Source organism: Carettochelys insculpta, chromosome 8 (assembly GCF_033958435.1).
Source record: "Carettochelys insculpta isolate YL-2023 chromosome 8, ASM3395843v1, whole genome shotgun sequence".
Taxonomy (NCBI): domain Eukaryota; kingdom Metazoa; phylum Chordata; order Testudines; family Carettochelyidae; genus Carettochelys; species Carettochelys insculpta.
Genome location: NC_134144.1, coordinates 13,508,911 through 13,525,388, shown reverse-complemented (window position 1 = coordinate 13,525,388; position 16,478 = coordinate 13,508,911). Strand labels below are relative to the sequence as shown.

Below are 16,478 nucleotides of genomic sequence, written 5' to 3'. Positions count from 1 at the left end.
CACTCAGCTGATGTAGAGATGGCAGCTAGGATTACTGTACGTTCCCATGTAGAGGACACAGCTGGGGGTGTCGGGGCGGGGAATGTACTGAAGGGGTGTTGGAAGAGTATCTGGGGTCTCACACTCAAGGGAGAGGGAGGAATGTATCACACTAACTGTCATGGTATCAGGGCAGCTGGTGCAGGTGGGGACACCATGAAAGCCAGCGCTTCTGTGTAGGCCTCTCCTGCACCCCAGGGCAGAGAGCAAGGACTCTGAGATCCCACAGTGGAGCAGCTGGTTTGGCCAAGAAGTGCTTACCAGCGCTGCTTAACTAGGGGGCTGAGCTGGACCAGGCCAAGGTGGGCAGGATGCGGCAGGTGCAAATGCAGGAGAGATATGCAGGGTACAGCAATGGTTTCCCCAGACATTTCTGCTTGTTTGAAACATCTGCCTAGATGGAGGGCTGACCCACACTACCACGGTGAGCTGGCTCAATCTAGACTAGCCCAGCTCTGGTGACAACGTAACTGGAGTTGGCAGAGTGTAGGCCAACCTACTGAGGCGCGTACGTCACACTGCATTGATGGGAGACTCTTCCCTTTACTTCCCTTGCTCTTCTCAGAGTGGTGGAGTTGACCAGCGAGCGCTCTGATTAAGTCAGCAGGCTGACACCCACTGCATGGACTGCAGCAGCACTGACCTGCTGGTAAACAGAGACTGGGCCAGAGGGTATTGAAAAAGGTCATGGCCAGGTGTATGGCAACCCGAATCCAGGGGTGGGCAGTAATTTTTTGCTGGCAGGGTGGGAACACTCCTGAGTTTTGGCAAGTGGTCAAGGGCTGAGCTTTTCTGTAGAGGAGGTGCAGGGTCTGGGACGGAGGGTGGGTGCAGAAGTGAATTCAGAGTCAAGGGCTGGGGTTCAGGAGAGGGTGTTTAGGTGAACGAGGGGACTGTGACCTGGGGCAGGGAATTAGGGTGCAGGACAGGATTTTCTGGCTGGGGGAAGGTGTAAGAGGAGGTGCAGGGTCTAGGAGGGAACTGTGACCTGGGGTGGGGAGGTGGGGGTTGCAGAGGATTTGGGTGGTGTCAGATGGCAGAACAAGGAGTAATGGTCAGAAGTTGAAGAGGGAGAGGTGTAGGTTAGATATTAGGAAAACTACTTCACCAGGCAGGTGGTGAAGCACTGGAATGCGTTGCCTAGAGAGGTGGTGGATTCTCCATCCCTTGAGGTTTTTAAGTCCTGGCTGGACAAAGTCCTGGCTGGGATGACTTAGTAGGGGTTGATCCTGCTTGAAGCAGGGGGCTGGACTAGATGACCTCCTGAGGTCCCTTCCAGCCCGATGATTCTGTGAGTCTATGACCTGGGACAGGGAGTGGGGTGCCAGAGGCAGGTTCTGACCTAGGCAGCTGCCAGCCAGCAGCCCAGTGGGACTCTGAGGCAGGTTCCCTGCCTGCTGCTCAAAACAGCTGGAGGCTTCCTCCCTGTGCTGTGCCCTGTGTAGGGAGGGGGTAGAGAAAGACTTTGCACACTGCCCCTGCCCTCAGCTCAATCACTGCAGCTCCCATTGGCCAATTTTCAAGAAGTATCCCCTTTCCCCCCAGCCCTGCAAGAGGTGCATGGTGCCCAGAGGGACTCTCCAGCCAGTATGAGCAGTCTTGAGGTCCTGGCAGGATGAGCTGTGGGCCAGATCAAAAGGTTTGGTGGACTGGAGCTGACCCATGGGCTGTATCTTGCCTGCCCCTTGACTAAGCACAATTAAAATCCCAGACATCTCGGTCTACACTAAGCATGCTTCCACCTAAAGAAGAACAGGACTTTTCCCTCACAATTACAGCTTCCCCAGCCTAGATATCCAACTCTCTCATCCATCTGCCCACATGGCTTCTAGAATGGAACAGGGCTGGGAACGTACCAAAACCCTACCCTTAAAAGGAGAGACGTGGCCGATTCCAACACTGTTGGCTCACAGCACTGCCCCCACACAGCAGGCCTGGGGGGCAGAGAGAAAGGACAGGACAGTACGACCAGCGAACAGAACATGGCTCCCAGACCCCTGAAAAGCCAAACTTGCTGATGCCAGAGAAGAAGATGACAGCTCCCCACAAATCAACCTGGAAAATCCTACGTCCTTGGATTTGCATTGGTGATGTCGGCACCACTCTCTGGGCTACTGTTCCACATTGAGGTGTAACCTCGGGAATGGTACACTCCATACAACGCTCGTCCCACAGCAAACAGAATGACAATTAGCAAGACTGCCTGAGCCGTAATGGTGGGATATGAAACATTCCCCTTCCAATACCAAAAAGCTCTTCTGTTTCAGCCAACAGTTAGTCAGGCAATGTAGTCTGGGGAAAGGAGGTGGCAAGAGAAAAGGAGAAGCCTTCCCCCCCCGCCGCCCATTTCCTCTACCACGGTGCTTATGGCATAGGACCAACTGAAGTTCCCAAACATGTGTCACTTCAGCCCCAACCTGACATAGCCTTCTTAAAAAGATTTAATATTTCAAATGGAGGGGCTGGACAACTTGTGATTTTAAGAATCATCCTTTGTACTGCCAAAGAGATGATGCTGGTTTAAATCCTGCAAATGTTCAGTGTCTCCCAAAGCTGTTCAAAGAATCACAGGGTTTCCATCTGCCAAAGTCCAGCTATTTGACAGGGACTTTTAAAATATATGAGACATTCCACAGGAAAGAGAATCCCAGACAGCAAAAGAGAGATGGCTTTAAAGGAGGCAGGATTGGCTCAAATTTAGTTCAATTATTCAACATTTCTAATGTGACTAATTTCCAGGACAGCAATAGGTTTCTACGACACAGAGCTTATTTGTAATTAATGACAACTTTCACCACCGTTGAGGGTTTTGTAGATAACATCTATGACTGATATGGGTTTAAGTACATTGTGGGAAGTCAGATAAAGGAGAAAAAAATATGGCCTAAAAAAAGGTGTAGTTCTTACTCAGTTCCCACATGCTCCAGGCTTTAAGTTCTGACTAGGTTTTCTAGGTTTTCCTAGGAGCAAAGGCCCATCCTTGTTGAGAACTACAGAACCAGGGGTAAAACAAGATTTTCTCCTCAAGCTAGTGATAACGGAACACATCAAAATAAAATTATATAATCCTTAACTGGATCATCACAAACCTAAGCAACTACATTATTGTATTCCTAGTAGCCCCCATCCTCTAGTTCTGCTAACACCAAGTTAATTATATTTTGTCTTAAAAATTGGGTGTTGATCTTGCAGAAATTTAAAACACATCCCAAAAACCTAAGGAGAAGATTATTCCCATTTAAGTCAATGGGGACACTCGCATACATCAAGTAAAAGATGCACAAATCTGTACAAGTGCAGCAAATCTGGAGGGGTACAAGAAACCTCACCCCAAACCCCCATGCAACTAAGAGTAACGTGTCAAGTCGGAGAATGCAGGCCTGCAGCAGGATGATGTTTTTACAGCGTCTCTAGCAGGATGTCAGGTAGTCACAACAGCAAGGATTGGAAGCTGGCTGTATAAATACTGTTTTGCAACTTTACAAGGCACATAAAAAATGAAACACACCTTTGATCGGAGAGCCAGGTTCTCCTCCTCCAGCTCCCTGAGCTTGTCCTGCAAAACATCCAGCTGCAAGAGACTATGTGACAGGCTGAAGGAGTCATTGAACCGAAGGGGTGTAGAGCAGCTGGAGTCTGTCTCACTTTCCTCAGAAGCAATTGAAACAATACGAAGCAACTCATCTTTTTTCGATAGTTCATGCTGCAGCTGGTTAACCTATATGTAAAGATTGGTATGTTTTGTAAATAAATTAACATTGCAAAGTATATTGTAGCTATGTATACTGTGTAGTTTCTGAATTCTTGGAACAAACATTATAGTTTGAATAGAAGTAAAAAACAATCCCAAAATTGTGACCAGATTTTTATTTATTTTTATGCTGGAAATTCAGCTTTTGTCTCACTTTGAAGACTATGCTGCTACACAGGTAGTGAAATTATGTTGCTATAAAAGACTGGATCTAAGAGTTCACGTAAAAAAAGCCCTGGGAACACAGTTACAATCACTGAACCCTAATATGATGAAAGTCAGAAGCTGGAGGCTGGCTGTAGAGCCCAGGACTGAGGTTGGGTGTGATGCCCGAGCGGGTGAAGAAGAGAGACAAGGGGCTAGGCCAGGCCACTTTCAAAAAAGTGGAAGGCCATGGCAATTTGGCTCCTCCGACTTCCCTGTTCTAGGGCCCCTGGGTCAGATTTTCAAAGATAGGTGTGTACAATCTCACACTTCCAAATTCTGTTACAAATGCCTGATATCAACACACAAAACTAAACTAAATCTTTGAACATATATATGGCCAGTTGGGCATGTACATTTGGTATCTGTATGCATATCTGTGCTTGCAGTTGTGCCCATTTCACTGAAAAATCTGGCCCTGTGATTCACTAGTCACAAAGGGAAAAATGTTTTTGATACAGTTTACTGGTCCTGTGCATGACCAAAAACCTCTTGGTAACAATTGTCACTGGACATACGATACTATAGTTGAGGAATATGCATAACAACTCACCAAAAGGTGGTATGTAAGATTTCTACAGAGAGCCAGTGGCCCATTGCTAATCATAATGAAAATATGTATGGATAATATATAATGAGTTATATATTTATACCAAAAATCACTGTCTAAATGTTTTACAGTTAAAGCAGGTTACTAAAAGGTTACATGCTTTGGATATGTTCCTTTTAGGAAGCAGAAGAGATCACAAAAATCTATGAGAGGAAATTCACAGGAGAAAAACAAAGAGCAGAGGGTGTCCTGTTTACAACTACAGACATAGAATGGTTAGGGGGTGAATCCAAAGACACAAGCAAACACAAAATTCTTCACCAAGGATGCAAGCTAACAGCATCTTTGTCTTATGAAAGGTGGGTCACAGTCAGCCTGTCTGCAAATGCTGCAATGATTTTGGATGATCTAAGCCCACAAGACATGGGAGAATCTTGTTAATTAAGTCTTGGTTCTAGAATGTGTGCGCCATTTTTTTTTTTTAAAGTGGGTTTGGTGGGATTCAATTTTGTAAGCGTTGCCAATTTTTGTGCATACACAAAAATATTTCCATTGCCTGCCTCTACGTTTTGATGGTAATCAAAGAGAAAGTTTTTCCATAACTTCTTAGAATTTGACGTAAGGCTTTCTCCCTGGTATATTTTGACATATGCTATCAAATGAATTCTGAAGCAACAAGGAGATCTGCCAGACCTAGAGGGGAGCAATGCTGCCAAGGGCCAGTGGAGTTGGGGAGCTGATCCCAGACTTCCTCATTATAAGGGCCAATGGCAGCAAGATTCCTCACAGCCCTGGGTATCCCGGGCAAGTGTGGCACTTTGATTACAATTTCATCCTTCATTAGCTCCTCTGTTGAGATGGCAGCATACGAGATGGATTTGAGCAAACAGCGAGAAAAAAAATACAGTAAGACAGACTAAACAAACAAGGAAAGCTGGAGGCAGAATCTGCAAGAGATTCCAGGTCCCAACACTACTAGTTCTGTGATCCTGAACAAGTCACTATATTTCTTTGGTTGTTTTATCATCTATAAAATGGGATAATATCCCTTATTTCAAATGAGTGTAGGAAGCTGAATTACTTGTTTCTGAAAATACATTATATTTCTTTGATTCAGAATAAGACCAGTGAGTATATTTATGATCATTTAGCCCTACTTTCTTGAAAGACTTTTTCTAAGTATCTGCAAAACCACATTCCCCTTAAGGGCCACAGTACTGAATTTTCATTGCTGGTTATTGAAATGATGCACTTGATGGAATGCTTCAGTATAATAAAGCAATTACGTGCTTCAACTATAATAAGCCCCTTCACCTTACGTATCCCTTCTCTCTCTGTATTAAACACTCACTTGGTCAAAGGCTTGTCCCAGTTGTTCTTCTAGCACTTCATTCTGTTCCGCTAGGGCATGGTTCCGCTTAAGAAGGGCTTGCCCAATCCGCGCCGCTAGCTCCAGGTCCCGATCCCGCTGCTCACAAATACCAGGAAAAACAAAATTTTTAGTTTTGATCAATAAATTCAACCTCAACTTAAATTCAGCCTAATTTCTGATGCTTCTGCCTCATTCACAAAGGCCAAATAATATAGAACTGCCACGGCTTCACTTTAAACTGAAAATGACTCACCGCAGCAATACATGCTAGCATAGTCGAACCATTTGTGAGCTAGAATACACGCTATTTCTTGACGTTACTCATCCACTCCCATAATCCTTTGAAACATCAGAGAAGTAGAGTCCGAGTAAATATTTTTTTTTGGGTGCTGGAATTTTTATTGTAGCCCTGTTTAGTTTGATGTAGGGACTTTCCCAACTCCACTAAGGCATCATTTTAAAGAGCTGTAGATCCCAGCTTCACAAATTCCCTCAGAGTAGAGCACAGTCCTTGGACTGGGAGGACAAGAAAGGGGACACACTAGAGGAAATACAAAGAGAAGAGGAGAAAGCAAGTTGCTACTTTCCCTCCTCAGCATGAGCTTTCACTAGGTTTACAGGATTTCATTAGAGTATTTTGTTTCTCAGCTGACGAAACTCACTGTGCACTCTGATGCCCCATGCCTGCCGTTGGAAGGCTCCTGTGCTACTATGTCAAAGACTAAAGGGCAAGAGGCATTTCCTTTTCTCCTTCTAAGTGACCACTGACACTCACTAGAAAGACCATTCAGACAGGCAAGTCAGTGCCCGGTAACTCCTGAAGAAAAGTTTGTATCCACATGTATGCTTAGCACTTTACAAATCAATACAACAGTAATTGGAGAGGACTGTACCTCAGCTAACAGATGTGTGACCATGTCGATGTCATTGTACGTTTTTGTCAACTGCTCCACCTTTTCTGTGCCGAGAACTGAAAACCAAACCCAGAAACACTTACTGTAGTAGTTTATGTACAAGAAGAATACAAGCAGAGAGAGATGTAAAACTTGCATTGGATTACTTAACCAGTATGCTATGCAGGGAATTTTGAGACGACCAGACAGGCTAATAATATTTAGTTTAGGAAGCATCAGAAAGTTTGAGGAAACCCACTTCAGGCAACACACATATGGAGCTTGATCACATAAAGGTGCAATTCTCAATTAAGTCAGCTGTAGTTCAGGGAGCTTTGCCAGAATGTGGTTTTACTGAAGTAATGGAGGAAACTCAATTTTCTGGATGAAGCCAAACTACAGAATGACCTGATCTGTACTGTCGTTGGTTGTGGGAGGGGGCAGCCTTGCATACCCAAGTAGCTGAGGATGTCTGTGGGCTTTATTCTTGAAGTACAATGATATCAGGGTGACTGTGCGGCAGTTGCAAGCAGAAAGACAGAAACCTTGGAGCACTAAGACTGTGCATGAATTAGCCCAGCATTCTCTTCATGTGTGTTTACAGAATCAAGTCCCAAGATTACATGGAATAAGAGGAAAACATGCATCATTTGCACCTACACACAGCCTACAAGCACAAACTTGCTGGGGTGGCAACCATGTCTGATGTGGAAAGCTAATGTCCTAATGAGCTTTGACATGGTGTTGAAAACTATTATATTCAGTATTATTAAGAAGTAAAAACACGGGGTTGAGTCAGGAGACCATCTAAAGATCAAGGAGGAATCACTCACAGCCACAAAAACGTTAAGTACCAGTGACTGCTATCGTCCATCCTTTCAAGGAAAAAAAGTAAAAGAAAACCTGAATTACCTTGTGTAAATTTCTGAGATCCACCCAAGGAGGAGGATGGAAGTTCAACAAGAGCTAGAATAGCAGAAAATGAGAGAGAGAAAAAAGGGCAAAGAGGAAGAATTAGATGCTAACAAAAGCGCCTCTACATTTTTCAGTTACTATTATTGATGCACACATTTTATATATAAAAATCCTAATTTTCACTTCTAAAAACCTTCCATTAAAGGGGATCCTACAGCTCTTTATAAACAATAATGAATTATGGTTTTGAAGTATCTGTTTATTATTTGATACAAGCATCAACAGGTGAACTCTGGCCTGCACTTGCAAGGGATGGTGTAGGTGGTGGCCGCCATTTACCAGAGCTTTTCCATTTAATTCTTTTACGATCCAAACCCATAAAGCAAGTGGCAACACAATTAAAGTAGCAATAAAAGTTTAAAGAGAGCTATCGAACTTTTCCATCTGCCAAACGTCTCCATGATCCTGTGCTAAAATTACTCCTTGCAAATGATTTTTTCTTTTTTCCTAGAAGCAATGACACCACCTTTCCTCAATGAAGGCTAGATGTACATGAGCTAAAGGGCTTTAAATATTGTTCTTTAATTTTTATAAAAAGGTATAACTAAATTAAAACACACCTACAGAACACAGACTATGGTCTGTTCTGGGCCTCACACTTAATTGTGACACATGGGTGAATCTGACTAGGTAACGTACAGTATTATATGTAAAAATGATGTAGCAAGGAAAAAAGTTCACTATTAATCTAGGGGAATATAGGCCAGGGTAGGAATAAAGCACATTTGGCATTCAGTTTGGGAGTAATTATGCAGCAAGTTGAAAAACAGAGGAAAATAGGAAAGAATAGCAAAGAAAAGAACCAAGGTGCACCGAATTGTTTTAGACAACACTTTGCTAAAAACACCACAAACCAACCCCCCTAAATCAAACATTTCTTATCCAATTAGCTCAGCAGGCAATTAAAACTACCTTCCACCTCTTTGTTTTTTTTACATGTACATATGCATGTGTGTGCACTTGTGCTCGTTCTACTGCTAGTTCCCATAATACTGGATATACAGCATGTGTTTGTGACCTTACTAGATGCTTTACTCCTTCTTGCTTATGTCTCTACACTTCCATTACTTCTAGCTTAACTATAATGAGGCTACCATGAGCATATGTCAGCTAGCATAAAAGTTATGTTTTTGAAACAGCTCTTTATTTACATATATTCTTATGGACTGAAGAATATATTTATCACTGTTGCCAAATAATCCTATTACTGTGTGAAACAGCCAAGTGTCCCTACACCTTTGTTGTACGTATAGATAAATGCAAAACACAAATCATCTGGTCTGTGTCCAACCACGTACATTACAAATGACAAATCACTAGGAATAATAAAGATACAGAAATGTCTGTAACGCAGCCCTTGTAACAAGGAATAAAGGACAGGAAAACAAAGATTCCCTTGTGCAGCCCAGAGACATTTTTCTTTTCCGTGACACACACTACACCTGCTTAGGACACACTATCCCAGGCATATTTTCAAAATTCAGGGAAAAGCAGAGTTCTCATTTAACCTCTCTTGTTTAAAAGCTTTTAAAATACCACTGACAAAAATATTAACTAATTAAATTCTGAGACATTCACTGCAGTCAATACTTTTGTTCTGTTTTGTATTTTTCCCTTTGGGAACTCTGAATTTATTCCTAATTGTGTCTCTGAGCAAGACAGACTCAGAAAAGCCTCCTTGCCAAATGGCAAATAGTCACCTCTCTTATTAGCAAATTGTGCAGTGAGTTGGATTTGCTCTAGCACTTGAAGAAGAGTGAACAGTAATTACTGAATGAAGAGACTCCAAAGCAGGGGTAAGTCAATAAGCAGACCGCAAGACAAATCTGGACCACCAGATGCTTTTGAACAGAACCCCCGCCACGGTTTTTTTTTTTTTATTCAAAATGTAATTACTGTCATTATTTCCTTATTGTCAAAGATTTTCAAGTGGGAATCCTGCCTATCCCTTGCCCCAAAAAAAAAAAAACACCTCACTATGCCTGCTCCAAAACTTCATGTGCCCCCTAGTCCTCATGATTCATGTGCCCAACCCTACACAAGCTTTAGCCATTGCAGGAGAAAGAACATAAGCAACTCTGCTTTGTAAACGTTCCTCTCATAAATCATTTTAACCAGATCTAGTCAGGGTTCTAATCAATACTCACACTTCTCATAAAAGTTTTCCATTTAGCACCCGGGGCAATATTCAGTACATCTTGGGATGTCCACCCTATCCACAAATATGCATTAACTTGGTAACTGATAATTTATGGAGAGAGAATGGCTTTGGTGTTTTGCTCCATACTCTCAATGTTTCCAGACAGCTTAACACCACGATCACACACAGTTTGTTGTGCCTTCCTCTCTCCACCCACTCACCTTGCACAGCGAATGCTGTGAACAACTCTTCATTTTGATTAATGTCCTTGTTATCTAGAGCCATGTTGCTGTCTCCATCCACATGTACAAAGCAGATCTAAAGAAAGATGATTACCATGCTAGCATCTCCAGCTGCAGCATGGCCTCCCCCAGCTTACTGAAAGCTCTGCCCAGTGCATACTCAGTGGTTTATTACACAAACATTCCTTCAGGCAGCGGTGGCCATAAAAAGGAGGAGCTTAACAGCAATAACCTAGAGCTTCCCCTGGAATAGGGTGTAATGCTACTGACACATTGGGACCCGACCTACATTATGTGCTTCATAAACCCTATAAATCGCATTTTCTCTCCTATATGCAACAGACAAAGCTTTAACCCCAAACAACAAAAATGACCTGGTATACAATTATGGAAAAATCAAACCTACCAAACGCTTAGATATTAAGTGGCAGGGCACCCTACTACTAGGTTATACTTCAAGGATGTACTTACATATTGTTTTCATAGTGCGCATGTAACGTAAGATATCCCTCAAGGACAGGATGATTTTATTCTACAGTAAACTCTGTTAAATACAGGGAGAGAACAGACCATGGGAAAAGAAGGCCTAGGTGACATGAATGAAAAAATGGAGAGCGCTTCAGTGACTTTTTCCTTCAATGGATTGGTGACAGGGGATAGTGTTTTTCTACACAAAAGGATCCATAAGGTCACTCGGGTTTCACTGGACCATCAGTTAGAAAGAACACACTGTATCACATCTGTATCAGAAGTTCTTTCAGAAGATTGGTGCAAGACACCCTCGTGAGAAGGACAGATGTACGTTCAGACCACCAGCTGATCATGATAACACTCAAGCTCGAGAGATACCACAACAGTGACCAAACTGGGACTGAGTTTCAACACGGAGCAGCTGAAGGATTTAGACATAAGAGCCGGTTTCCAAGTGGACCTGTTCAACAGATATCACTTCTGACAAATCATATTCTGGAAGATGTTACCGGCGAACAAATTTGGGACCATATCAAAACAGCCTGGAAAGAGACCTGCAATAAAACACCGGGAAAGAGGACAAGGCATCACAAAGAAAGGATTACAGCAAAAACCAAGAAAAAAGTGAAGGAACGAAAGGACAGAAAAGAATCAAAAGAAACAGCAAAACAAGAGCTGCCAAAGTGGAAACTCAGACTGCATTCAGAAGCCAATAAGAGCAGTTGAAAAGGCTGTAAAATGGGACAAGAACGTTGTGAAAAACTTTGCAGAACAAGTGGAACAAGATGAGGGACAGAGAAACTTGAAAGAGCTCTATAACATCACACAGAAGCTAGTTGGGTCACAGCGTACAGTGGATCAGCCAGCATAGGATAATGAGGGGCGTGTGCTAACAAACCCAAACTAGCAGCTCAGTAGATGAAAGGAACACTTTGAAGAGCTACCGAACCACACTGCCCTCATGTAACCTTCCAAGTTACCACCTGCAAATATACTGCCGCAAATTAACAGCGGCAAACCTACAAACGAAGAAACCAGAAAAGCCACTGCACATCTGAAAGGCAGAAAAGCACCTGTTCCAGACAACATCCCCGCAGAAGCGATCAAGGCAGGTAGTTAGACATCAGTCAACATGATGCATAATCTGTTTGGGAAAATACGGGACACCCCACAAGACTGGAATCATGACTACTTTATTATCAAGCTTCCAAAGGAAGTCAACCAGAAGGAATGCAAGAACTGGAGGGGCACCACGTTACTGTCTATTCCAGGGAAAGTGTTCAAGAGGATTGTCTTGGAGAGAATGAAGATGGAAATTGATAGACAGCTCAGGGAAGAACAGATTTCTGAAGCGAGAGATCCTGTACTGGCCAAATAGCAATTCTCAGAGTGATCAGTGAACAGTCACTAGAGTGGAACTCCCCACTGTACATAACCTTCAGAGGCTATGAAAAAGCCTTAGACAACGTTGACAGACACTTTATGGAAGCTACCACAACACCGTGGCATCCCATCCAAAATTATTAAATTGATTCGTGCAACGCATGAACTCTCGACATGCAGAGGTGTTCACAATGGCGTCCTGACAGAACCCATTAGCACACTGTTGCGAGTGTGACAAGGCTGCCTACTGCCACCTTTCCTGCTTTTGATCACAATGGACTGGATTACGAACAGCACAATAGATGGCCTTCAACGCGGCATTCAGTGGGCACTTCTCAAACAGGTAGAGGACATTGATTTTGCTGACAATGGTGCCCTCCTTTTACACCGACAAAGCATGGAACAAAAGGTGACAACATTAGACAAAACTGTCTCAGTGACTGGACTGAGCATTAAAAGGGAAAGACCAAGACAACGAGGATCAGCCAGTCCAACACCATCACCATCACACTGGGAGGGGATGACCTGGAAGATGTGAAGCAATTCACCTACGTGGGCAGTATTATGGGCAGTGACAGAGGAAGAGACAAGGATATCAATGCCAGGATAGGGAAACAAGAAGTCCTGTGGCACCTTATAGACGAACAGATATTTTGGAGAATAAGCTTTCATGGGCAAAGACCATGAAAGATAGGATAGGTAAGGATAGGGAAACCAACACGTGCATTCAAGACTCGTCCTATATGGACTTCAAAAATAATATCTGCAAAGATGAAACTGCATATCTTCAAAACACAAATGTGCAGAGTGTGCTCTTATATGGATACTAGACCTGGTGTACTAAAGTCTTCAAATCACAAGCTACAGACACTCAAACAGCTGCCTGAGGTACATCCTTCACAACAAAAGGCAAGACACTCACAAATGAGGAGATTTGGAACAGAGCAGGACAGGAACCACTTGACAGTCAAATCAAGAGAAGAAAGCGGGGATGGCTAGGCCACGCTCTCAGAAACCCATCATCCAGCACAGTTCACCAAGCTCTCACATGGAACCCACAAGGAAAAACGCAAAAGAGGAAGACCTTGAATAACGTGGAGAAGATCTACTGAGACTCAAGGACAATAGCTGGGATACTCCTGGAACCAGCTAGGAATTTTGTCTCAAGACAGAGTGGAGGAGACTTGTACTCCAGGTGGAGCATAGGTCATCTACAAGGGTTTAAGTCAAGTAAGTCAAAACTATGTCTTAACCAGCATTCTATCATCTGGAACGCTCAAATAACCAATATTTTAACCATACATAAATTCTAGTTACATTTTCCAAAAGTACTGTAAAGTGAACGTAAATACAAATAAATACAGCAAATATGGTATAAGTTTGCAGTGGACAATACTATTGTATGCAGAGTACTTTATTTACCAACAACATTTGTTTAATATCTAATCTTGTTTTTCTTTAGCGTTATGCATTGCTAGGCATACTTCTCTATTATCCAGAATATCTGAATATCCAGCAACCTCCCAGTCCCAGGGCTGCTGGATATGAAAGAGCTTACTGTATTTTCAGTTTTGGCTCAAATCTCTTGACCCAATCTGCTCTATCATACAAAAGAGACAAGGTGGATAACGCAACATTTTTTGACTAACAACCAAAATGTAGAGAAAGCAATGTACTTCCGCATTTTCAATGTGCTTCATTCTTTCTCACTGATATGTAGCTTGGCAAGGTATACTTGGTTTCTACTCGGAGTCACTTTGCCCTGGATCAGCAATGGGTACAGCTGACAAACTAAGATGGAATAACCCAAAGGGATATTTTCAGTATAAAGACCATCATTCCTCTTTTTTAATCCCTTCCCTCACATTCATTCTCTCCTGCACCTTATGTCCACACACACCCACATTTATGTCCTACTGGAAAGCAGTATGAATGCTAGCATTTCCCAAGACATCCTAAGTTTTAGAATTCTACCCAGTAAACACCGTGCTTCAGATTTATCTGTAATGTTCCTAGTGGATAAATTATTTTAAGGCAGGGCTTATCTGCACTCTGTGGTAATGAGTTCTACAAGGGTGTGATTTCTAATGCACACTAATGTATTGCACATTAATTGTTCATGAAGACCAGTTGGTGCATACTGAAGAGCCCCTAGGGTGCTCTAATTTAGTTTAGAGCATTAATACATAGCGTGCATCATCTGAATCTACATCGGGGTCAGCAACCTCCCTCATGGGTGCCAAGAGTGGCACACGAGCCCACTTTCATCAGCACGTGAGATGGGAACTCAGCCCCACCCCTCCTACCCTATGCAACCAGTGGCTTGCTCAAAGCCATGTCACCTGTGGTTCAACAAAAGACCAGCTAATGCTACCAACCACTACCTAAATGGTAAAGCTCTGCATCTTAATTTATTAATGAAGCTGTTGTAAGTAGGACTATTAGTGACTTTAAAAAGTATCACCAACACTCAGTCCATAGAGGTCAAAAGGTCAAATTTTAGCACTCTGCCTCAGAAAGATTGCTGACCTATGGTCTACACAAATAAAAATCAAGTGCAACACATTAGTGTGCTTTAGGCAACAGTCTTGCAGAACTCATCATCCCCCTGTGTAGGCAAGCTCCTAGTGTCAAATTTCCAGTATTTAAAGCAGTATTTATACAATGATACTAGGATTAAGTTATGGTTAGTGTATTGGGCCCAGTACACTTTAGAATGGTCATTTTTACAGTAACACTGTAATACTGATTTGAAGATCTTAGAAGACATCTCAGAATAATTGTTTCAGCTGGCATACGAAAGCTCTTCAGAAGTGGTCTAGAAAAAGCTGCAAGCATATTGCAAAGATTGGCTTGTACTGTTCTCTACACAGAGTACACCAGACTCTACTCTCAAGTACACTGGTATAAATCCAGAATAATTTTCCTGAGATCAATTCAGTTGCTCAGGATTGACGCGAGTGTAACCAACTAGAACCGGGGCAAACAGTTTTTGAAGAGGGGGAGGGGCACTCTAAGACTTTGAAAAGTCATCAAGGACTGCATTTTTCTATGGAGGGGGCATGGAGTCCGGGTTGGAGTTTGGGTTCAGAAGGGAGCTTGGGGTAGGAGGTGGAGGCACAGCAGGGGTGTAGTGTATGAGAGAGAATATGAGTAAAGGAGGGGGGTGTGACATAGGGCAGGGGTGATTGGGACGCAGGTACAAGAAAGGATTGGACCTGGGGGAAGGGTTTGAGACAGAGCTGTGATCTGGGTAAGGGAGCTGCAGAAGTCTCAAGAAAAGCCCATTGCCTACAATTACCAGCTTCTGGAAACTCCAGGTCAAAGACTCATGAATTAGATGAAGGACAGATGAAATGCTTCATGAGTGTGTGAGTTTTGATCTGAGGCTATACTGAATTTGTGACCATGGAGGTTTAAAGGGCTAACCTCCTGACAGACCCTGATGGAGTTGGGGTGATGAACTCTGTTTCCTCTGTAATGCTTTTATTGTAACAACAAATCTTGGATAGAAATGTTTGTGTCATGTCTCAGCTGTGGCCAATTCCACTGTTAGTCTCTGAAGAGAAAGCAACCAGGGCTGTTCAGGAAGTCTTACTTTACAGTATAATCCCCTGTGCAGCCTGGAAATAGCCTGGCCAGAAAGAAGAGAGATGCAACCTCTCTGCTCAAGAGCGGCAACAGCTCGTGAGACAGAAACCTAGATTAGGTGTCCTGGCTGAACATCGAAAGGAACATACAGGTGCAGACACCCTGTACTACGACCTGTTCAACTATTTCATTCCCCATTTATTGTCACTTCCACTGCAGAAAGCTAATATGCCCAACAATTGATTAAATATATGCAGTACCCAAGATGTTTTAATATTGAATATAGTTAATATAGTTCTATCCATATCCTGTGATAAAATCCCTATTGGCTGGGGCCCTTCTGTTCATCTGTATGATTGGACTTGTAAGGGTTAGTATCAGGTCTTTCAAAATCCACTGTCTGGTAGCCAGTGTCTAAGTAATAAAATTTGCAAGTGTCCTTCAAAGCATCCAGCGTTCAACAGCTGCCTAAGTCATTAATGACAGGATTAACTATTGTGTTTAATGGCTACCTTTTTAATTTCTGTAGAGTGACTGGAAATCACTGTAGGGACAAATCCTAAACACAGAGACATACAAAGACATCCAGATTATATATGACTCAAAATCTTGAAATGGAATGGCTGTTAATAATAATTCCTCTTACTTGGATTGAGTTTCACTATTTTTAATAAATGCATTATTTTGAAAACTACAGAAACACTTCTTACGTAACTCCAACACTCGCTTTCCTTCTAGAATATTGTTTCTTTGAAACAGGGTGGATTGGTTTAAATCACAAAAAAAACCCACATTCCAAAACATCGATTTAAATAAAGTTACCAAAAAAGCTAATACTGAACATGCTTAGAGCACTTAATTTGGAGT

General features: G+C 42.7%; 1 protein-coding gene across 2 annotated transcripts in view; it reads right to left on the bottom strand.

Annotated features, from left to right (window-relative positions):
* Positions 1-16,478, bottom strand: part of TRAK2 (trafficking kinesin protein 2) — a 58,414-nt gene that overhangs the window by 16,593 nt on the left and 25,343 nt on the right. The window contains exons 4-7 of one of the 2 annotated variants that reach the window (XM_075000922.1): positions 7,722-7,775; positions 6,810-6,886; positions 5,896-6,012; positions 3,548-3,757 (exon numbers count right to left, since the gene is read on the bottom strand). In XM_075000922.1, coding sequence (XP_074857023.1) covers positions 3,548-3,757; positions 5,896-6,012; positions 6,810-6,886; positions 7,722-7,775 — 458 coding nt within the window. The remainder of the gene's footprint in view (positions 1-3,547; positions 3,758-5,895; positions 6,013-6,809; positions 6,887-7,721; positions 7,776-16,478) is intronic. The other variant, XM_075000923.1, reaches the window with a different exon arrangement.